Below are 25,270 nucleotides of genomic sequence, written 5' to 3'. Positions count from 1 at the left end.
GGCCATACTCAGCATGCCTACACATGGAATTACAGATGCACATCACTGATAGTAGGGATTATTATTCCAGAGCACGGGGCAGCCCATTACATCATGCACCTGGCACAGAGGGGATTCCTCCGGCTGGTTAGAATCAGCAATAAAAACACAAGTGCCGGGATTCCTGCTCCCGTGACGTCAGGCTACGCCAGCTCTCCACGTTTTCCAGCCGCCCGCCTGCTACCACCCTCTGCTGTCAGTGCGAGAGGGGAGGAGCCGGAGCTTGGTGACGTCACTAGCAGCGCGCCCACCCTCCCCCTCCTGGCGCGGCGCATGCGCAGTGTCAGAGTGGGAGCCCGCAGGGAGGGGGAAGTGAGTCACACGCAGCCTGTCGCGCATACAGTGACTCGCTCGGGATTCGTGCTGACCGGACTGCTCCAGAGACAGCGGGGCGAGGCCGCGGCGTATTTTGTGAGGAGAGGCCCCAGAGGGGGCCAGCCCTCCCGTACAGCCCCCCTCCTCCTTTGTTGTTATACCCAGGGGTGAGCCGGGGCCTCCACCTCCTCCCCGTCCCTCCCCGTATCCGCCCCTCAGTGTCACCCGTAACATCCACCCGACGATGCGACGGCCTGAGCACGGGGAGGATCAATGCGGCCCCCTTCCCTAGGATGTCATCCGAGGACAAGAGCCTAGAGTCCGCCTGTGAGCAGCCCGGGCCCCCGGCCCCTGCCAGCCCAGCAGCCACGGACAAAAGACCCCGGGGCCGCCCCCGGAAAGATGGAGCCTCCCCACTCCAGAGAGTCCGCAAGAAGTAAGTGCTTGTCCGTGACAGTCAGCTGGGGAGGAGGAGGAGGGGGTGCCCGCTGTTGCTGCCTCTGTAATCTCCTGCTCTGCGCTGTGTCTACTAATCCTCTGCCCCTGCGGCCAGCCTGTCACATCACTGTCACATACACACTGAGCACAGCACTGCTGACACACACTGAACACAGCACTTTACCTGTCCTATACACACTGAGCACATCACTACTGACACACACTGAACACATCACTTTATCTGTCTTATACACACTGGGCACTGACACACACTGAACACATCACTTTATCTGTCTTATACACACTGGGCACAGCACTACTGACACACACTGAACACATCACTTTATCTGTCTTATGCACACTGAGCACATCACTACTGACACACACTGAACACATCACTTTATCTGTCTTATACACACTGGGCACAGCACTACTGACACACACTGAACACATCACTTTATCTGTCTTATACACACTGGGCACAGCACTACTGACACACACTGAACACATCACTTTGTCTTATACACACTGAGCACATCACTACTGACACACACTGAACACATCACTTTATCTGTCTTATACACACTGGGCACAGCACTACTGACACACACTGAACCCATCACTTTATCTGTCTTATACACACTGAGCACATCACTACTGACACACACTGAGCACATCACTTTATCTGTCTTATACACACTGAGCACATCACTACTGACACACACTGAACACAGCACTTTATCTGTCTTATACACACTGGGCACAGCACTACTGACACACACTGAACACATCACTTTATCTGTCTTATACACACTGAGCACATCACTACTGACACACACTGAGCACATCACTTTATCTGTCTTATACACACTGAGCACATCACTACTGACACACACTGAGCACATCACTTTATCTGTCCTATACACACTGGGCACAGCACTACCGACGCACACTGGGCACAGCACTACCGACGCACACTGGGCACAGCACTACCGACGCACACTGGGCACAGCACTTTACCTGTCCTATGCACACTGGGCACAGCACTACTGACACACACTGAGAACAGCTCTGCACCTGTCCTATACACACTGAGCACATTACTGCTCTTATCCTTTACACACAAAGCACATCACTACTAACACACATACTGGGCACATCACCGCACCTGTCCTATACATATACTGAGTGAGCACATCTCTGCATCTGTCCTACACACACATTAAGCACATTACTGCACCTGTTGTATACACACACACACACACACACACACACACACACACACACACACACACACACATATATATATATATATATATATATATATATATATATATATATATATATATATATATATATACTGGGCACCTCAGTGCACCTGTCCTATATCTATCTATATATATCTATCTATATATATATATATATATATATATATATATATATATATACACACACACACACACACACACACACACACACACACACACACACACACACACACATACACCCCCCCTCTGCACTTGTCCTTTAACACACACAGATCATCTCTGCACCTGTCCTATACACACTATAGTCGCATCAGTCGCAATCAGACTGTAACCGCATAACTACACCTTTCATAAATAGTTACACTGCAGTCACATCACCTCAACTGTTCCATATGCACATGCTGTACTCCACTGTCTCACACACTTTAATCACTTCCGTTTTGTCACACACTAGTCAAATGACTACTGTAGTCGCTCACACTGTAGTCACATCACTGCTGTTGTGCACGTGCACTTAGGCACTTCACATCACTGCTTTCACAGCGTGCATACTGCAATCATATGTCACTAATCACATCACTGTTGTCACTGTAATTGCATTGATCCATTAGAAGCAGTTTTATAATTGTATAGATGAAGTTCTGGTATCCTGCCTCAAGCACCACACATTTGCGAGGGACATTTCCACTTCTTGTCAAATCACCCCCTACTGATACGGTGCTTGAGACACAACACACTCTTGGTGTACAGAGAATGTACATCTGGCTGTGAGTAACTCTAGCCCTGCCAGCCCAGCCACAGTGGACAAAAGACCCTGCAAGAAGCAAGTGCTTGTTTGGGACACCCAGCTGGTGGTGGAGGAGGATGGGACATGCCGTCTTCCTCCAGTCTCTTCTTCCTCTTTACGTTCTTTCTCTGGTGTCCTAATCATCTGTTGCTAGACACAATCAGCTAGAATAACAGAAAAGCGACACCTGTAGCAAGCACAGTATTTCCCTCACACAGCACATGCTCCATGTTTTCTTGCTCAGGCGCTGTATACACGTCACTTCTGATGCCCCACGTGCTGTCAATGTAAAACTACAATGTATCAAGCGTTTTCTTTTACCACCTGTTACAACAGCTTGATACTTGGTTATATCCAGAGTCCTGGTGTAAAACACTATGCATGCATTAGACTTCTGCATTTTCTGTCCAGATCCTTTCCTGGGGCAGTGTGATTTCATCACCTTATTGGAGAGTCCATTTGCATCTCATACAGAACCCTTCAGTAACTGTGAGGCTTTTAGAAATGTTTCAGATACCTGCTGGCACATGTACCAATGGTAGAAAAATTCAGGAAGTCTAAAGTGCCTTTAAATTCAGTCAGTGTATTAATTACTAGCCCTTTACAGATTTAGGGGGACATTTACTAAGCAGTGATAAGAGTGGAGAAGTGAGCCAGTGGAGAAGTTGCCCATGACAACCAATCAGCACTGAAGTAACATCTATAATTTGCATGCTATAAAATTATACTGAGCTGCTGATTGGTTGATGGGACAACTTCTCCACTGGCTCACTTCTCCGCTCTTATCACTGCTTAGTAAATGTCCCCCTTAAAGTATACATCTGTCATTATACACCCTGTCTTTTCTGTCTGTGGTGCATAATATGTTGAAATGATATAGTATATGATAAGGTCTTTCTCTCATCTATATAACAATTGGCATAGTCTGCATCTGAACGTGTCCGCATTGTCACATTGCTTAGAGATGATTGACAAATTAGCCTCATGTTAATATAACACCCCATTCTTTGATCGAACACCTTGGTCATTTGTTAACACAGGTCCTTTGACCCCTGTGTTTATCCTGGCCAAATCTATCCCACTTAACAGTCTCCCCATTGTACTGGAATAGACTATTCTGTTTGTTTTTAACACAGATCTCCTTGTACTAAGATCAGGCTGCCTAGACCCTCATTTCTGTAACCCTCCTCCCTTTCAGCATCCTTCGCTGCACTGTAATTGCAGATGCTTTGGACAGGCGACAATTTTAAAGTAATACTATTTGTCATCTATAACTCATTAAAAGGCATACTAGCTTGTTAGATCTATATACACTTAGGCTGGGTACGCACTTGCTGATGTCAGTGACATCGTGCAAGATCCCCCGCAGACAATATCGTTCATACATACTGAACGATATAGTTTGCGTCTGGATGTGGGTGCATGCCGTCTCATGCAATATCTTTAGATTTCAAGTTGAAAACTAAAGATATTGTACCTTGTTAACGACTTGCGGGAGAGTGCATCGTTGACAATATAGGGTATACACACTTGCCGATGTATACGATATATCGTCCGATCCACCGGTTTGGACGATATATCAGGTGCACATCGGCAGGTGTGTACCCAGCCTTACTGTTAACGGCCTAGATTCACCTTTATCATCTCGCCCATCACCTTCCTTTACATTCCACTTCCACTGCCCATTATATATTTTCATCAACTAAAAAATACAGTTCTTTTCAAATCATTTAATAATGCCAGAAATGTGTCTGATTCTTTGTGAAAGTGTTCTGTTATTGTGAGCAGGACTTACGCTACAGGGCTATAGATATACTCAGCATAAAGTGCTCCTACCCTTGTTGACATTTTGGGATAATTCAGTTAGGGGCGCAGAGGCTAGTTGCCTTTGCAACGGTACCCAAACATGCCCCATTCTCACCCTGGACTCGCTGATTTTTATATGCAACACTGGCGAGTCTGGTGGTACTGTAAGTGCGGCATATAGTTGCAGTTAGTTGCAGCCGGGAGATGATCTTGCCTGACCGAATCGACCCCTATGTATCATGTTAATCAAGAGCAGTGTGCTTTAAAGATGTATATAGTATTAAATTCTCAATAATACAAAATACAGCAAGTTACAAATGTACGTTTCCTACTGTGCTGAACTAATTGATACTGTATGACCCTCATTTTGTTGTTGGCTTGATTTTTTTTTTTTAATTTAGCTAACACCTACACGGATAATGACCAACCATCTCCATTAACAGTATATGGGTTTTTGGATATATTTCAATTAGCGCGTGGTGCTGAATTCAGCTTAGTTTTGAAAATGTGCAGACATATTAAATACTGGGTAATAGTCTAAGACAGTGCTATGCAACTGGTGGTCTGCAGTTCAAAAGTGGGACATGACCTGATGCACTGATTACGGTGACATGCAGCCGCCAGTCAAAAGCAGGCTGATTCTTATCAGCTTGCCATGTTGAAGCTCTGGTTGTTCCTGTCAGCTGTCACATGACTGCAATAGCCAATAAGAATCAGGCTGTATGTTATTGGTTGATGCTGTCACTTATAACAGCATCTGTTGCCCGGTTCTAGCCTTAAGAGTGTTCACACTATACATGTGGGTGCTTTGGGGGAGTGATGCTCTGAGTTTCAAATTCAGTGTGTGACCACAAGTCGCTGGAATGACAGCTCAGTGGACACTGCGGTATGTGGCAATCATAGTATTTGCCTGGGGTTGCAGTGAAATCATCCTAATGTCAATGTGAATGTAGGTGTGGCATAATGTGAATAAGGGGCACTACTACGTGGCGTAATGTGAATTGTCAATATTGTGTGGCATAATGTGAATAAGGGGCACTACCGTGCATAATGTGGATAAGGGGCACTATTGTGTGGCATAATGCAAATTGTCAATATTGTGTGGCATAATGCGAATTGTCAAAACTGTGCATAATGTGAATAAGGGGCACTACTGTTAGTAGGTGCTGTGCATGTGGAAATGTGTGACAAGCTGGGGATGTGTGTGACCAGCTGCTGGTGCCAGGAGGAGTCTGATGGCATATGCTGCCCTAATGGCATAAGTGTCATTTTTATTTTAAAGTTTTGTTCTTGTAGTAAAACTCAAATGTTCATCCCCAGATTTCCAGAACTTTTCAGAGTGACCCACTCAAAATATCAGTTGAATAACCTTGATCTAAGAGCGCTTTCTTACCAGGATCAGAAGAAATCTATTAAGTGAACCTATAATTCCTTGTGCATTGTGTAATGTGAATGGTAATATGAATGTGAATACATTTTGGATCGTTCCCTACCCAGTATCCTGCTTATACATTGAAATGAAGCACTAATTAGCTATTCTCATTTCTGTACAATATGTTGTAGATACTTGGATGAGTGAAATAGGATGTTCATTTATCATATGCAGTGGTTGGCATTTTAGAATGGCGAAATGCAATGTTTTGTTCAGATTTTCTTCGCAGTGGCTTGTAAACAATGTTTAATGTAATTTAATGTGATATGAGTGAGCAGATATTTTCTTGGGTTGATTATAGGATAGTATTAATTGCTATAGCGATATAGTTATAGCTCTGTATGTAATTGGTAATATTTTGATAGCTTCGGAACTTTCTTCCAATATAGGATAAATACAGCGATTCATTTGTGTCCCCGTTCCCCTTCTATCCATTCTGTATCCTCCTGTCAGGCACAAATGAAACACAGAATAAACCTGTAAACACAAGCTGAAACCTTCCAATTTGCTGTATTTGGAATTGCTGCTGTTTGTCCCTAATCAAAGCCAAGATTCCAGCTCTCCACGCAGCTATGGAGACTGAAATAAGTGCTTTTTACTGTGTTCAAAACTGATCTGTGGTGTATAGAGGGGTTTGTGGTGTGGGGATAAACCTATTGCCCCAGCAAGCAAAAAAGTGAGCACAGTGTTATTCTCTAGTCTGTGTTAATGCTAAACAGTTGAGACATTATTTGCAGACTGGCCTTCTTGACGCACGCTGGAACTTCCATAGCAAACTAATCAATTTTTGTACAAACTCTAAGCCGCTTATGTAAATGCTTTCCAGTGTTTTGTGCTCTGGTGCTGTCAGTAAATTCATTAATAGTTTTGTAGAATGTCTATGCCAGGAGTCAACAAAGTTTTTTTGTAAAATCTAATGGTGCTCATACACTTGTGCGATGCCCCGTGACGCAACATCGTGGGGCATCGCACCGGCAGTTCAGGTTCATCGCACCTGAACTGCCAAAGTGACTACCATGTGATCATACGATAGATTGCATGGTAATCACGTGATGGGCACGTCACCACCGAGTGGAAGCGCGCCCTCTGGCCACCCACTGTGGGTGCCCATCGCGCATCGCAGTGCGATATATTGCATGTGTTTTAAAAATACATGCGCTCGCACTGCGATAAATATTAAGTGCAGCACTACATTCGAGTGGCGTGCCCGCGCATCGCGTCGGAGGTGCTCAATATGTGTGTACAATCATGTGATTCATCGCACAGATGCGATCTAAATCGAAGGATTGTATGCTATATTGTACAAGTGTATGGGCTACATAAGAGCGTGGTTAGAAGTTTGGGAGCCAGACCATTGTCCCAACCAACTGTCATCCATTAATCACATTTGCTCTAAAAGGTATAGTGTGCCCCATCCAGTGGCCAAATAATCATGAAGAAATGTTTCTTTAAAAAAAACAAAAAAACTTGCTTTAAAAAGCAATGTTTGCACTCGCATCTATGGAAAACTTGTTTCTATGAAAACACCCATCCTACCAAACCTACCCTTTCCTTACCCTTTCCTCCACTTGTGACCAGGGTCCAATTATCCAGAGCATGGAACTTCACTGATTTCAATGCCCTTAGGGGTAAGGCTGCCCATTGAATAATGAGAAGAGTAATGGATGTACCATATCAAATGGCTAGTCCAGTGGGTGAAAGAGGCAAATAAGATCCCTCTGGCAGGTAAGAAATCAATGCAATGGTGATGAGTCTCGCACATATAGCAGTGGGATCCATTTGGGATACTGGTGTTCGGCATCCCAGCATTCGGAATGCTGACGCTGGAATCCCGACACTGCATGAAATGCCAACGCTGGGATCCCGATTGAGGTCTGCCGGGACTTGTCATTGGTAAACCGGGCGTGTGTGTGTGGGGAAGGGGGGTGAAGGAGGTTAGGTTAAGGCTGTGGGGGGGTTTAGGGTTAGGCTGCAGGGGTGGGAGGGTTAGGTTTAGATTGCGGTAAGGGTATACATACTTACCCAACTGGGATTCTCTACTTCGGGATGCCGTGTATGTCGTATGATCGCCGGCATTCCATGCGTCAGGATATTGTATGTATCCTATATCAGTTCTTTGCTGCTCCAGGAATAGTCAGGTTAGTGACCAAAAAACTGTAGAGAGGTGTAGGTCATTGGCTTCCACAGGAACACTACACCACGCAGTCAACTAGGAATGATAGGACCCATACCTAATAACATTGTAGACAGCATAGAGAGAGAGAGAGAGAGAGAAGTCTCCAGCAAGAGACTGCCACAGAATCTATTCCGAATCCAGAAGTTATGCAGCAGTCTATTCCTCCGCTGCTATTCGCTGTCACTTGATGTGAACATCGCAGTCAAACCCTCACACCCCCATGCCGATCAGCAAACAGGGAAAGAGAAAAATTGCATAATAAAGTTGTTTACTGTTTAGGTGCTGGACATCTGCTTGAAGCTCAGCACTACTTACACCCCTTTCATGCAGAAAACCAAATTACTGGGTAAAGCAATTTTACTACGGTAATTTGCGGATTAACACAGCTCCTTTATCTGTGTGAAAAGGTCAACACGAGTTGAAATTCCCGGGACTTCTACCCTGGTTTTTACTAGGGTCGAAGACCCGGCAATTACAAGCTGGGGTGACCCTTTCACACAGGAGAAATACCTGGGTTGTTTGGAAAATTACCGGGTAAAAGTGCTTTACCAAGTAATTTGGCTTTCTGTGTGTGAAAGGGGGTAAGTAACGCGGACTTTGAACAGATGCACGACAATTACCGGATTCTCTCATTGGGGGGGAATTTTAAATTAGTTTGATTCTGACTGAGGCCTTAAGGGCCCTACACACTGCGCGATGTGCCGCCGAGCTGCCCGACGGCGTATACGGGTGATGGGCGACCCGGCGGCGGGGGGAGTTAAGTTTCTTCACTCTGCCTGTCACCCGGCTCCATAGCAGTGCAGGCAAATATGGACGAGATTGTCCATATTGGCCTGCATGCACATGCGAAGGGGGACCAGCTGGTGCCTCCACACTGAAAGATATGAACGGTATCTCGTTCATTAATGAACGAGATCGTCCATATCTTTCACTCATGTCGCCCAGTGTGTAGGGCCTATTAGACTTTAAACTTAAGCTGCCCATACACCAAAAGATTTATCTTCCAATTTGGCTGGTTGGAACGAACATCTGGTAATGGATGGAAGCAGATGACAGTTGACCATTTCAAATGGTCAACTGTCATTTGCTCCCATCCATTACCAGATGTTCGTTCTAACCATATAAAAGAGTGGGTGGGTGAACTCGGGCGCACTGATTAAAGTCAGCCCAATCAGAACCCTTAATGCCTGCCCAAAACAGGTTCGTTCCAACCAGTCAGATTGGAAGATAACTCTTTCGGTGTATGGGCACCTTTAGACATAATGGTCATTAGCGCCGGTAGGGTAACCTTGCCGGCAATGTAACAGCCAAAAGCAGGGACTCGCAAATAATTGCACACCACTGGGATCAGTTTATGGTGGCTTGCTTGGCATCAATAAATATGGAAGTGCAATTGTTGAGAGTATTGGGCAATCTGCTGTAGCCGTGTTTTTTCTTTCGTGCATCACATGCTATCATCCATCCATCGCTATTTAGCACTGGACCTAGGCCTTATTTGTGTGTAGTTTCTATATTCTCCTGTGTTTGTTTCCTACCACAGTCCCATAACATAATGGTAGGTTAATTGCCTGTTGACAAAACTGGACCCTAGAGTATGTGTTTTTACGCACTTGTGTAGTAGAGAATTTAGCCTAAGCTCCAGTGGGGAATGTACTGATATGAGCAATTAAGTGCATAATATGGAGACACTATTATTATTGATATATTATTTTTAATCCTACACATCGATCCCCATTGTAGCTCGTAGTAGTCTATCACATACACACAAACTAGGGTCCTTTTTTGAAAGCAGGCATTTAAGTTGTCAGTGTGTAAATGAACAGTAATATATAACTTACTACACGCTGTACACTGCATGTATATTTTATTATTTTCACATAACCTTTAGGACTGTAAGCTGAAATGGGGCGCGGACTGATGAGAATGATTAAGGTTGGAATTCAGTTGTTTCTGGGTAGCCGTAAGTAGTGGGCAATATTGTTTGCGGATGGGCTCGAGTGCTGCTGGCACCATTTATCTATCGAGTGTGTTGCAACCAAATGCTTCGGGTTTAGATGCATGACACGGCTAAACTGGTGCAATCTATTGGTCATGCTGAGTTTGGGTGCCCAAAAGCTGCCTTCAGCACATTTTTGCTTGTCCTCTCAGGAGGTGCGAGCAGAACTAATGGGTGCCTGCAGCGCTATCATTCATCACCAAAACAATTGAATGTTGGGCACCCAAAAACAATTGAATTACCCCCAAAATATTTATTTGAAAGCTCTGTGTTTTATATATTAGCACTATATACTGTAAATGATAATAAAAAATCAGTTTTAATTATCCAGCATATATTCCAATTTTATTCTACTAATAAACAAGTTTGGGTTGGGCAAATTACTGCAACCAGGTAGATAATAACACCTTAAGGGGCATATTTACTAAAGTGCAGCTTTTGGCCACAGGAACCAGATTCTACTTATCATTTATCTGGCACCTTCTAGTACAGGCCTGGCCAACCTGTGGCTCTCCTGCTGTTGTGAAACTGCAAGTCCCAACATGCCCTGCCACAGTTTTGCTAGGAGGGTATGCTAAAACTGTGGCAGGGCATGCTGGGATGTGTAGTTTCACAACAGCAGGAGAGCCACGGGTTGGCCAGGCCTGTTCTAGTACATAATAGCTAGACTCTGGTTGCTATGGGCAACATCTTAACTTTTAAAAATACACACTTTAGTAAATATACCCCTAAGAAACTATTGTTGGTTGCTAACATTTGGGTTGGGTCAGTTAATGCACAGCTGCCCTGGGCTCATCAACATTTCTGCTGACTGGCGGCTGAATTCTACACACTAGTGCCCAGAGCTATCCAATTGTTCACATCCCGCCTGGCACTTAAATTAGGAGATGCAGTTTACAGCGCCAAATGCCCGGGGTGTAGTCACGGTAATCTACATTGTGCAGTGCTGTTAACGCATGGGGAAAGCCTGCAACTAGCATTGTGGCTCTAGTTTAGTCAAATTTCTGCTCGCACCTCTGGAGGGTTTGAGCAAGTTTTCTGTGTAGCTCCGGGCACTCCTTCTCGGCGCTATTCAACATCACATTTAACTGACTTCTCCCACCCCCATGTAATGTGCCATTCTGGAACTTCACATCGCGTCTGCCGCAATTTATCCCATTCACCCCATAGGGAAAACTTGTGATGCCTGCATTACCGTAAATGGCTAATATGTGCGCAGCCGGGCATTACTGCGATGTCTGGTACATGCTTTCAGTTGAAATCCAACAATCATATCTATCACAGCTGTTGACAAAATAATAAGCTTAAAAAAATAGTGTCCTCTGGCCACGACTTCTGTGATTTGTCCAGCCTTGGTGTAAGCATCCTTTTGTAGTAGTCCTGGGATCATAGTATTGTTGTATGCAGTTTTTAGACTGTAGCATCAGGTGTATATATGCCATGAACACACAAATGAGTGAGATGAATAGCGAGGGTAGAATAGCTGAAGAATTGGAATGTATTCCCTGCAATTTCTTCTTGCTTTCCTGCCTTGGGAAGTGATGTTTATATACCACAGTGTAAAGGACGTTTTCCTTTGCTTCAGCTATGTTTAGAGAGAATCACCATTTTCTTGACGAAGCAGTCTGTTTAAGCAGCTTAACATTTCCACTAAATGGACTAGTGTGTAGGAGTTAGTGAGAGATTACACACGGGATGTTGGGTTTTGTTTTGCTGTGTATCCTGCTGTGTGCTGATGTCTAATTTATTGTGAAATGTGTAGTCTCAGCCGTGAGGCGACTCTGGCTCTCTGCCTTCACAGTGACGCTCTTCTACAGTATCCGAAAGTAAAAGGCCTCGCATTGCTTCATGGGATTTCACATTGTCTTCATCAACTGATGTAGTTTCCAGGATTCATTAAAGTCCAGTACAAGTGCGTTCACTGAACACTGAAGACTTTATAAAGGTATAATCTGAGATTATTAAACGTGCTCTAACCCACAGAAGAACTTGTGCAGTCCTGTGTCCCAATCACAAAGGCAGACCTTCCTAAATTGCCTATTCCATTCGGGAAACATTGCTTCCCAGTTTAATCCACCTGGATAAAATAAAGTAATTTATGTAAAGGATAGGTTCACATGGATGACCTGAGGACTGGCATTTTTCCAGGGTAGAATAAAAAACAAACAAGGACTATGAGAGGGACTGAAAACTCAGAGGGTACCGCAGGTCCCTTGTAGAACCATGCATGCAGTGTTTTTACACAGCGTCCGTGCTTTTGTATGACAATAGAGAAGCATTTTAATTTAAATGTTACGTGCCACTTAACAAGCTTCGGAAATGCAGCAACGTTTCCTGGGTAAAATGGGCAATGCTCAGATCTTTTATATAGTAATGCCTAACATTATTGAAATATGTAAAATAACAAAATTAATTCCAATTTTTACCAGAAATCTAAACCCAACAGCCCTGTTAATATAATTCTACAGCAAAAATTGCCTGTTTTTAACACACTGGGGTCGATTCAATTCAGCAACAGTTGAATAGCGCCGGGAATTAGCTCCTGGCGCTATTCAATACAGCGACCAGTTACCCTCAATTGTCGGGAATTCTTCTCTCACCCCCGGGGATTGAGAGAAGAAAGCCGACAAAAGGGCTGCCGGACGGCTGGCGCGGGGCTGATTCTGTCAGGAATCAGCAGCGCCGCGGGTAGTTAAGTCGGAGAATGCCCGTTTTCCCGACAAAACAACCTAAGTCCGCGAGAACGGGCATTCTCCGACTTAACTGTAGCTGAATTGAATAGCGTCGGGAGCTAATTCCCGGCGCTATTCAACTGTCGCTGAATTGTATCGACCCCTTTGATGTTTACAGGAGTAAGAGAGCCTCCCTGGTTGTCTCCTCCTCTTTTAGTGTGGGATTTAGTCACATGCTGCAATGCTTTAGCATCCCTTGCTGTAGTTACATCTGCAGCTTTATGCTAATGTAAGTATGAAACCTACCCCTGGTGTACAAGCCTGTGTCTGATTGTGCAAAGTCTGAGACGCACACCCAATGGGGCCTATTCATTTGTTTTCCCTCGTGGCTACTACTATGGTGGCGCAAAACGGAGCAATTTAATCGTTGCTCCGTTTATAGGCCCGTAGCCGTGGGATTGAGAAAGTGTGCACTGTGCAATTTAGATGTATGTGCGTTTGAAATACATTAACCACTGGCGCAAATGTTGGATTTGCGTGCAACTCAGAACTAGGCCTTTGGCTCTCTTTGATACTTGAAAAGAAAGAGATCACAAAACGGAGACCGTTTGTGATAACCCGGCGCTGTAATAGTGTAAATAGTTATATATTTGAGATGTTTCAGCAGCTAAGCATAAACAACTTGCCAGGTTGCAACGTTAAAATCTAGAGAGAAAAAAAGGAGGGGAGTATGCTTTGCGCTTGAAACAATATATCAAAAATTAGATGTGCAGTCGGACAAAGAAGATAGACTCAGTACAACTTCAAAATGATAATAAAAAAACACTTTTATGGTATCAATTAAAGCAGAGTATGCCACATATAGAATGAATTAAAATGACAGTTTTACAATTTGTTAGATAAACTAAACTGAAAATAAAAATAAACATAAGAATAAAAATAAAACAGTTAAATGATTATATTCAAATGGTGATAATAAAAAAATCACAACACTGGCGTCCCAGTGTATTATTTTGGGTTTGTAATTCCCGCAGGGATAATTGACAGTCTCACAGTCTCAGATATTAATATAGTTCTTTAAAGGAAAGGTGCAATCTGTAATTAATGCTCCCGTGCTGGTTCCTGCGTTAGTGTAGAAACAGGGTCCTCATTAGATGAAATACACGAGGAGTAATAATGTGTGCTTTATTTCCTGTTATAATTACAGCTGGTAGTTGCCGTCTTTCCCGGTAAGGTTTTGTTAATTATAAATATAGCAGCAATGTTCAATTTAGATGGATTTAGCCGCCGTGAACAAACTACTGGGAACAGGTGTTAGGCCCCACAGCGGGGGTCACACAGAACTCACCCGACCAGTGTTTGTACAGCCGTGCGGCAATGATGAATCCAGCGTGCGGCAAAAAGCTGTGACCGAAGCTGTCACGGTTATGCTGAGCTGCGGACTGGGTCCTTTCGGCGGGTATCACCAAGTGAGAAGTGTATCGAGAGTGGGCGTCAACGCGTTTCGTCTCCTAGCAACGGAGACTTCCTCAAGACGGAATTCTCCGACTTAACTGTAGCTGAATTGAATAGCGTCGGGAGCTAATTCCCGGCGCTATTCAACTGTCGCTGAATTGTATCGACCCCTTTGATGTTTACAGGAGTAAGAGAGCCTCCCTGGTTGTCTCCTCCTCTTTTAGTGTGGGATTTAGTCACATGCTGCAATGCTTTAGCATCCCTTGCTGTAGTTACATCTGCAGCTTTATGCTAATGTAAGTATGAAACCTACCCCTGGTGTACAAGCCTGTGTCTGATTGTGCAAAGTCTGAGACGCACACCCAATGGGGCCTATTCATTTGTTTTCCCTCGTGGCTACTACTATGGTGGCGCAAAACGGAGCAATTTAATCGTTGCTCCGTTTATAGGCCCGTAGCCGTGGGATTGAGAAAGTGTGCACTGTGCAATTTAGATGTATGCGCGTTTGAAATACATTAACCACTGGCGCAAATGTTGGATTTGCGTGCAACTCAGAACTAGGCCTTTGGCTCTCTTTGATACTTGCAGAGAGAGCATGCAGTAGGAATACTAATGTCCTTGCCTTGCAGCATTATGTAATCTGTAGTATCAAAATGACTGTATTTCATTGGCTCGTACAGGTAATGTTTAGTTGTACTATATTACCATACCATATTACCAGTACCATACTTTGATGTACTAATTAATAGTAGGTTTGCTAAAGCATTGCTAATCTTTTAAAGTACAATGAATGGTTCCCAGATTTTTTGCTTTGTGCGCAATTTCACAGCAAATTAAATAGTAAGAATACTGTAGATCAGTTTTCTAAACTCTGCCATTAGAGTCCAGGTTTTAAAGATATCCATGCTTGAGTCCAGATGGATAAATCAAATTGACTGAGGTATTAAAGAAGTCACCTGTGCTCAATCATGGATATATCTAAAACATGGACTCTATTGGTGCAGTTTTGGAAACTGCTGTAGATCATAGGGGCATATTCAATGAAGCACGAGTATTACCATATGGGGAAAGCTCTGAGTTTAACGCCCAAAACTATTCAAAAATGTAGCCTTTGTCCCATGTGGTAAAACTCTAGTAACACTCGGAAACTCACTTATTCCGTGTGTCGCAGAATCTAATGAGTTTCCCTGCATGTTAAATGCAGAGGGGTGCATTTAGGGGCTAATTCAGGCTGGATCGCAAATCGCAATCCAGCAGCAATTATTACAATCGCCCTGCGGGTGCATGCGCAGCGCCTGTCCTGCGCATGCGCCCACACTTTCTGTGGGGTGGGGATGCAGAAAATGCTATTGCCTCTGCTTGTCCACTCGTGCTGTGGCGGTTGCGGGATGGGGGTGGCAACGTTCCGTTTCCAGGGAGGGGACGGAGCGCTGCGAGGGCGGTACGGCGCGAACGGGGGGTGGAGGTGGCCAAACCAGGGTATGATCACGGTGGCTGCGTGACGTCACACGCAGCCGCCTCGATCGAGAACGTGGTGGCGGGCCTCCTGCTGGTGCAGCTAAGCCTTCCTCAGTTTCTGCTATCGAGCAGATATTGCGATGCGTTTGCAATTTCTGCTTGTTGAATGGGGGGAGGGGGCGGTCAGCATGCTGGGTGGCCTTGCCCACCAATGTGCGGCCCCCAGCATGCAATCCTTACTGAATTAGGCCCTTAATGCTGATTTTTCTTTGCAGCTACTGAGACTGCAAGGAAAAGTTTTGCCTTGGGGGATTAGTGCACTGGGTTCCTGCAGCTAATTGAATTGGGCATTGCTGACACCTATGGCTAATAGGATATGCCCCATAGTTTTGTATGAAGCTGTTTGATAGCCAGTGATTGCTACAGTGCAAGAAACGTTTATTTTACCTGTATGAGGCATCATTTTGAGGATTCAAGCTACTTTCCCATGACAATATAAATGTCAAAGTAGCTGCCACTTGACCAAATAAAAGCTACGTGTGCGGCTTAGAAATGCTGACTCTATAAATTACCAAATAAGAGAACCATTCATTCTCTTTTAAATAAAACCTCTGCTGACATAGTCACATAAAAATATTTTCATGACTAGAACCAAATCATTGAAGGCTTAAAACTGTGTAGGTTATATTATACCTTGATGGCTTTTAGCCCTAGTGTATGAGATCATTTAGCTGGGTACACACTGAGTGATTATGTAAATGTGCCCACCCAGTTGTGATGTCACCGGCGGTCCCTGCAGAAAGTCTATGTTCTGTTGAGCAGATATATTGACCATCGGCTGTGCTGCATGGCCGATGCAATATGCCTGTGAACAACATAGTTTAGACATATCGGCGGTACATACCTGCCGACGGGCTTACAATATATAGGCCATTTCATTGAATGGCCAAAGTATTGCTTAGTGTGTGCCCAGCTTAAGGCTGGGAACACACTACAATGATGCAGGATCATGACCGACTGGATAAGATGTCGGCCAGCCGTACATACTAAACGATCTAGCGCACAATTGTATGCTATATATTGTTCATGGTCACATTCAGCTGTATGATGTTTGGTGATGGGTCGTCCCATCAGCCGTGCCACACAGCAGATGAGACGACTCTGATATCAGTGGGCGGTACACAGTACCCGATATGTCGGTCCAAACTGCCGGATCAGACGACATATCTTCTAGTGTGTGCCTGGCCTAACAGTACTGAGTTTAGTGATGTGCATGCTTGAGCACCGATGGTTAAATCAAAATAACTGAGGTACTAAGTAGGTCGCCTGTGCTCAAGTATGGCTATCCTTAAAACCTGGACTGTTAGTGTGCCATGGGGACCGCAGTAGGGATCAATCTTGTAATTGTTCTAAGACCCCATGAAAAGGAGTCATAACATTTGCTGCATAGCTGACAGGGAGCCGCAGATAAGGGCACCTTGCTCGTTTTGGGGCTCCAGCGCTGTAAAATGTGCAACAGTCGCACTGGGACAGTAAATACCGTCTAATGTGGGAGGGCTGTTTCCTGTATGTCGGATATTGTGTGTATGTGTGTGTATATACATGCATTGGTGTACAGTCAGTGTGTGTTTGTGTATTTACATATATCGGTGCACAGTCTGTGTGTGTGTACATATATCGGTGCACAGTCTGTGTGTGTGTGTGTGTGTGTGTGTGTACGTACATATATCGGTGCACAGTCAGTGTGTGTGTGACGTGTGTGTACATATATCGGTGCACAGTCAGTGTGTGTGTGTGTATACATATATTGGTGCACAGTCAGTGTGTGTGTATACATATCTCTGTGCACAGTCAGTGTGTGTATAGATATCTCGGTGCAGTGTGTGTATCTATCGATCGATCTATCTATCTATCATCTATCGGTGCACAGTCTGTGTGTGTGTGTGTGTGTGTATATATCTATATCTCGGTGCACAATCACTGTGTGTACAGTACTGTGCTGTCAGTGTGATCTCCGTGCTGCGCTGAGATCCAGGACGGGATTTGGGGCCAGCTTATGCCGGAACTACTTCCCCTGTGCTGTGCTGGGGGTGGGGCTGTGGCGCTGCTGTGCCTCGGAGGGATCCGCTAGTGCTGCCTGTGTGTGGCGGTGAGAGTACGGGACGGCTCCGGGATGCGGTGCTGCTAGTCTCCCCGCTGCCGGTATAGAGGAGAGAGGGAGCTCTGTGTGTCCGGTCAGTGCGCGGCATGTGGAAGGAGCCTGAGCCGCAGGTGAGAGGCTGCCACGTACCTGTAGTGTGTCACTCCGCGGCCAGCTGACACTGACAGCAGCCGGGAGGGGAGGGAGGAGTGATGTCACCGCCGGGGCTTCTCCCCGCTCCTGCCCCGTTACACAGTTACACTGGGCTGCGCCTGCTGTTACACTTACCCTCCTCTGCCCCCTGCAGCCGCCTGAGCGGGGCGCTCTCTCCCGGGGCAGAACTTTTTCAGTGTCTCCTGTCACATGTGCTTGCATGTTCTCCACATCTTCCCTGTAATCCCTGACATCCTCCTATAGCCGGGAGCACAGCAGGGGGAGGGATGTGCAGTGTGGGGGCTAAGCTCAGCTTACTTTGTCTTCACTTGTGCATGGGAAATAGTGTAAAGATTGTTGGGGGGGGGGGGTTCACCAATGCGGCCCATATGACCTGTAGCCCGCCTCTGTCACCATAGCATTTTCACTGTTTATGTATGCCCTCACTTTATACATCAGCCGAAGTCATGCTTTATAGCACTTTCCTGTAGAGAAATTAGTGCACTTTAGAAATGACTGATGCTACTGAAATCTTTTATTTATTACATGTGTCCCTATACTGGCAGAGGGAGTGGTGACATGTGGTACATATACTGATGATAGTGTCAGTGATCATCTCTAATTATCTCCAATTTGATGCTATCTTGCAGTATATGAACCTAAAGTATTCATGTGTTGCAGTGCAACATTTACCTTATCTGAGTAGCTGTGCTCAGGGATTTTCTTATACTTAGATATAGGGTGGTGTGGTCTATCCTCTATTTATGTAATCTCTTCATTTTGAATTGGTAAAATAGCGACTGTTCAGCATTGATGGATGTGCAAGAAAACGGTCAAAATTGTGCTGTTATCCTCGACTCCCAAGCTTTTATTCATGTAGGTGTTGGCACTTGCTGTCTTCCTAATATATAGTATATTTCTTTCATACTGTAAGAGCGATAGCATGTGACTTATGCTAAAGCAAGCACTCACCTGATCTCTGTTAGCAGGAACTAAGCAGCTCTCCTGTACTGTGTAATTGCTGCTCTGTTAACCCACGCAGTGGCTGTTTCTTAACAACTGGAATGCATTGATTTTTTTAATTTATGTAAAGTTATGTCTATATCACACACCGTAGAGCTTTGTAAAGAATATTTTGACCATTCACATAAATCAATGCCCAGTGAAGCTTACAATCTGTGGGGGCGATTCAGTTATTCGCTTTGTGCCAGTAAGATTCACAGCAAACTGCATTTTTTTCCCCTTGCACCTCATGGGAAAGGTAGAGATGAGCATGGGAAAAGGTGGGGAATTTATTTATTTTTTGTTCAGAATGGCGGAACACCGTGCGGAACGCGTGGCACTAATCTGACAATGAATAATCAGGCACTTGGAGGCATTTAAATAGTGCAATATGGCCAATGCTTACATGAATGTTTTGAAGTGAATTTTCTGTAAATTGCTCCAAAATGGGGTAAATGATGCATGACCGGTATGTGGGGTCATCCATTTTTAAGAAAATGCTTTTTTGAACTTACAGGTGTGGGTTTAAATTTTTTTTCCAACACTTTGCAAACTTGTCTTAAAACACTGAAAAAGGACATTTAAAGAGTTTAGTACACACTTTTCTCTTTCATTCCACTAGGGGACACTAGAGCTTACGCTGGGGTTGTGAGGGGTTAGCTAGTGGGAACTGGCACATCTAAATAAAAGATGTGAGACTCCTCCCCCTCTGCTACCATTCCCCAGTTTGAAAAATGTGCCAGAGGGAACTGGTCACAATGGAGCTTGCTCCAATAGCTTAATGGGTATTTATTTATTTTTCTACAGAACAAACAGGGTTACCAGTGCTCATCAAAGCCACTGCTATACCCCTTTATGTGGCTTGCGGCTCCTACTAAACAAGGGAGCTAACAGCAAGCAGCACAGTGGAAGATGCCAGCACAGGGAGTAAGAACTTAACCCCCCCCCCCCTCCCATGCCTAAGTGATTAGTCCGCCCTACTCGTTCTCGGTAGCGGTATTTCCTATATGGTGGAGCGGAGACGCCGGGCGGCGTGGGGTGCTGCATGCAGCGGGACAGCGCTGTCCAGCAGGCGGTCTCCTGCGGCAGACAGTGTGGCTGTACTTAAACAGACTTGAGGGTGCCTGCACCTGTGTGACTTAAAGGTAGTATGCAAAGCGCTGCAGCGGCCATTATACTGGGGAGGGAGGTACTAACAGAGCTCCATGGCTCATAACAGAAGGGGGATGGAGCATAACACTGTGGCGCCAATTTTTCTGTCTTTGCAGTGTATTAACCTGCAAGACAGTGTAAACAGCAGTTCTTATATCTGTAACTCTCCTTACACAGGCTGAGCACACAATTCCAGAGACTTTCACTGCACTACTGTGCAATACACGTCTCCTACTGAAGAAACTGCAAGAGACCCAATACAGCTTCTGCGGATGCAGTTGCTTTCAAGTCTCTTACCAACGAAGTTATTCCAGCAAGGTCGTGAGTACTCTGGGGTCGTGGGTTAGTTGGTGGAAACAGGGATTAAGGGTGGGTTGTGTGAACCCCTCATCTACTACCTCATCATTGTCATTTCTCTTTAGTGTGTGTGTGTATATTTTACCTGTGTGGTTGTGCTTAAACATGACTGGCAGCTCAGGCACGACAGCTTTTCAGAACCTCTTTTCATGTTCTCCGTGCAGAACTAAGTTTACATTGTCTGATTCGCACAGTAATTCCTCCTTGTGCGAACAGTGTTACACAGTAGAGGCAGATAAAGCTGACAAGGCTATTGACACCCCGGCCTGGGCGTTGGCTCTGGCTTGTTCTGTTGCAGCTTCATCGGCAGAGTTGGTTGAGTCCCGTAAGACAGAACCAGCCTTGGCCAAAATATGTAACACAATCTATGCAGAGTCTTGTGTCTGTTTTAGTTTCGTTTGTCAAGCCCACCCAGGAACCTTCTTCATCTTCTTTACAAAGACAAAAGTGTCCGCTTCCCACTATTCTTCAGTCTGATGAATCAGACACTGAACAATTTCAAGAAGACATGGAGGAGGGTGAATGGGAAGAACTTCCGGAAGAACTGGTTCACGATACCAGCGACAGTGGTCATGGAGTAGAAGTTATGATTCTGGCAGTGAAAAGGGTCCTAAATTTTCCAGAGGAACAGATTCCTGAAACCAAGGAGTTCCTGTTGTTTGAGGAACAACAGGTTACCTTGGTTGTTTATCCATTTTCTCAACTTCATGATCACCTGCCTATTGCATGGAAACATCAAGACAAACGTTTCTAAATGCCAAAGAAGTTCCTTTCTCACTATCAGTTTGTCTTCTATGACGAGCAAGTGGGAAACGCCTCCTCCTGTGGATGCTTCTGTGTCATGTTTGTCTAAGAATATTACTCTTCTGGTACCAGGAGCCACTTCACTCAAAGATGCTTTGGACCGTAGAATTGAGTCCATGCTAAAGTCCATTTACATGGTGGCGGGAACACAACTTAGACCTACTTTAGTAAGTGCGTGGGTCAACTCCGCCATTATCAAATGGGCAGAAGAATTGAGTAATGGCTTGGAGTCCAGTGTATCTAGAGAGGAGCATAAAGTTATAGCGGAACACATAAGTGAATTGGCTAATTATTTGGCCTCGGCCACTATGGACACAAGTCTTATTAGCTCCAGAATATCTGCCTTGGCTGTGTCTGCGCGCAGGATTCTTTGGCGAAGATCGTGGCATTCGCATACAGAGTCCAAGAAGGCGGCTGAAGCCATCCCGTTTACAGGTGAGACTTGATTTGTACCGGAACTAGACAAAAGGATCTCTCAAGCTACTGGAAGGAAATCCACCTTTTTACCGTCCGCGCCTCCGCCTGCCAGACGACCCTATACGGGTCCATCTTTTCAGTGCTTTCGTCCTCAACAGCCCTTTCGTGGAAGTGGTAGAGGATCTTCCTCTCAGAACAGAAGAGGCAGAGGTCAATTTCGACAAGTCACAACTGATACCATCTCAACGTCTTTGATTTCTGGGTTTAATTCTAGACGCAAAGCAACAAGAGCGTGTTTTTGCCAATCGACAAAGCGCAGGACATTCGTCAGATGGTTCAGTTAGTCCTAAACAGAAATGGGTATCTGTACACCTTTGCATCCGTCTTTTAGGGAAGATGTGGCAGCCTTCAGAACCTTACAACTAGGTCATTACCACTCAAGGACGTTTCAGTTGGACCTACTGTCTCAGTGGTCATTTTTCCATCTTCAGCTGCACCTGCAAGTCTCCCCGTACATGGTTGTCACTTCTATGGTGGCTCCAGCTGAACAATCTGCTAGCAGGTTGCCACTTCGGGATTTGGGACTGGATTGTTCTGACGACAGATGCAAGTCTCAGGGGATGGGGTGCAGTAGTGTTGGATTATCATTTTCAAGGGAGGTGGTCGACACAGGAGAGCCGATTACCAATAAGCGCGTTGGAACTCAGAGCTATTTTCAATGCGCTGATGGCAGCATCTCATCTTCGTTTACATCCTGTTCGAGTTCAATCGGACAATGCAGCAGCGGTGGCGTATATCAACAGGCAAGGCGGGACTCGCAGTCGCTTGGCAATGAGAGAAGTCTCTTGGATACTGCAGTGGTCAGAAAAAAACAGGTTTTTCTGTCTGCGGTATTTATCCCAGGAGGGGAGAATTGGGAAGCAGATTACCTCAGCCATCAAAATATTGACCCGGGGAAGTGGATGCTACACCAGGAGGTGTTGCAGGCCCTAATCCAAAGATGGGGTTATTCACAGATCGACCTCATGGCGTCAAGGTTAAATCACCAATTGCCAAGATACATGTCAAGAACAAGAGATTCAGCAGCAGAGGCAGTGGACGCTCTCTCAACTCCTTGGAATTACGATCTAGGGTATCTGTTTCCGCCCATTTCACTCCTGCCTAGGGTTCTAAAGAAGATAAAACGCGCGTTAGCCACGGTGATTCTCATAGCGCCAAACTGGTCTCGAAGAAGCTGGTTCTCGGACCTTCAACTTCTTCTGGTAGATGAACCATGGACTCTGTCTCTTCGACCAGATCTCCTGCAACAAGGTCTGTTCCTACACCCCAACTTAACACAACTGCGTTAAGGGTATCCCGGACTCAGTCATTCCTACGTGTGAAGGGCCAGGAAGCCGGTAATATCGGCCTATTATAACAACATCTGGCTTTCTTACGTTGCTTGGTGTCAGGGTCGTCAATTTCTAGAAAGGTCGTTTCGTCTCTCCAGACTACTACTTTTTCTGGAGGATGGGTTAAGCGCAGGTTTGCGTGTAGGTTCTCTGTAGGTACAAATATGTCCCCCCTCTATTTTTTTTCCAGAGACAGTTGGCCATGTTACCGGAATTACAGACCTTTCTTCAGGGAGCTCTTAGACTTCAGCCTCCCTTTGTGCCTCCTACGGCTCCATGGGACTTGAATTTGGTGTTGAGTGTTTGGAATTATGCTTATATACGACCAGATGCAAAATGAAGGCTAGAAGTTTTTTCTTATATTTCCTTAGTACTGTACTTGCTTAATTAATTTTCCATAACTGCATGATAATTACTGTGGGGGCAATTCAGTTACTGGCTATATGCCTGTCTGCGCACATATCAGGCAGTTATGGTTTACTTGCGTACCTCTGTGGAATGTGAGGCAAAACTTGTCATGTAGATGAACATTATTTGTCATTCTAGAGTGGCAAATTGTGTCCTTTGCGCTGAATTGCATTCCCCTCAGTGTGTAGGTATCGTATCTCTTTATCCCAAATCTTCTTTCAGAATCTTATGAAAACCAGGTAGGGAAGAAGCCGGTTTAAGCTTGTGTAGTGGTCATTCCTGTGAGTATGGAAAAATCACTGCGCTTTTTCTTACTGAAATACCTCTAATCTAGAAAACCCTAAAGCTGGTTACACAATAGAGGATATGTCACCCTATCCTGCGGATCGGATTGACTTATCGGGTACAACGTCTAGTTTGTTCCTATGATGCACGCTCACCCAGGTCGCTAGTGACATCCCTTTCCACCCTGCAGTAGGTCCGATGGGGGATGTCGTTAGTGATGCCATGCTGCAGAATGCAGCGTTTCGCTTGGCTCCTTCCCGTCGAACCTGGAATTGGCACGTGTGTGTGCATTTGCTGTCGTGGTTTGGATCGGCTGGGTACACGTCATCTAGTGTGGTTCGGTATGATTTACCGACAGTCGGGATACCAGCCGTTAGTATACCAACGTTAGTATACCAACGTTAGTATACCAACAACAGCATCCTGGTCACCAGTATGCAAGCGTAGAGTCCCCTTACAGTGTCGTGAACACCCACGAGTGGGAATAGTCCTGTTTGGCCCTTATTTCGAGTGCTGGCATTGCCAGCTGTCGGGATTCCAACATCTGTATCCTGAACGCTGGGATCCCAACAGCCAGCTATTTAAACGTATATCATCTAATGTCATCTTAGGCCCAGACATTCCTAATAAGAGGTGCTGTAGCTGTGTCTAGATCTGAATGTTAGCAGATGTGGTCGGTATGTAGCTCAGTCTGTATATATGCTGTCACACCTCTGCCCAGTGCTGCGACTGATCACCGCAGTGTGTTGTTTTGCACAAATACCTCCCCAGCAACTCATTCTGGCCTGCCTTGTGGTTAAGCACAGCTCTGCTATAGCATTTAAACATGTTTGGCAGGAAAATGAAACCAGAAATGTCCAGGTTTAAGTGCCACAAATTTACTACAAAAGAGTTCTTTACTTGCTGTGTTTTATTAAGAGAAGCACTGAAACAAAAATACTTTGCTAGCAGGTAAGAGCTGCGCAGTGTGCAGGTCATTCAATTACAGAAGCTTTTTTTTTTTTAAATATTTCGTGTTTTTTTGTTTTGTTTTTGTGGCAGCTGAAAAGAGCTGTACAGTGTGCAGGTCATTCAATTACAGCATTTTTTTTTTTTTGTGGTAGCTGAAAAAGTCATCTATACAGTGTGTGGTCCGCACAGAGTCATGTTTCCAATATCCCTGGGACTATGATCTGCAAAGAGATTTGGAGACTGTACTGACACTTCCCAAACATGAGGCATTTTCAACAAATGGAAAGTCTCTCCGAGTGTATCCAGCAAACGATTAAACGCAGGTTAGAGGTCCTGTTAGTAGTAGTATAGACCACACAGTTGAACAG

General features: G+C 45.0%; 1 protein-coding gene across 9 annotated transcripts in view; it reads left to right on the top strand.

Moving 5' to 3' along the window:
* The first annotated feature begins 300 nt into the window (after nucleotides 1-300).
* KMT2C (lysine methyltransferase 2C) overlaps nucleotides 301-25,270 on the top strand; it is a 573,154-nt gene continuing 548,184 nt past the window's right edge. For 7 of the 9 annotated variants that reach the window (XM_063921863.1, XM_063921864.1, XM_063921862.1 and 4 more), the window contains exon 1: nucleotides 554-790. In XM_063921863.1, the coding sequence (XP_063777933.1) occupies nucleotides 648-790 (143 nt within the window). In that variant the 5' untranslated portion in view covers nucleotides 554-647. Of the gene's footprint in view, nucleotides 791-17,941; nucleotides 18,114-25,270 lie in introns of those variants that run through there. The other 2 variants (XM_063921867.1, XM_063921866.1) reach the window with 2 other exon arrangements.

Source organism: Pseudophryne corroboree, chromosome 5 (assembly GCF_028390025.1).
Source record: "Pseudophryne corroboree isolate aPseCor3 chromosome 5, aPseCor3.hap2, whole genome shotgun sequence".
Classification (NCBI taxonomy): domain Eukaryota; kingdom Metazoa; phylum Chordata; class Amphibia; order Anura; family Myobatrachidae; genus Pseudophryne; species Pseudophryne corroboree.
This window is presented reverse-complemented; position numbering and strand designations above follow the sequence as displayed.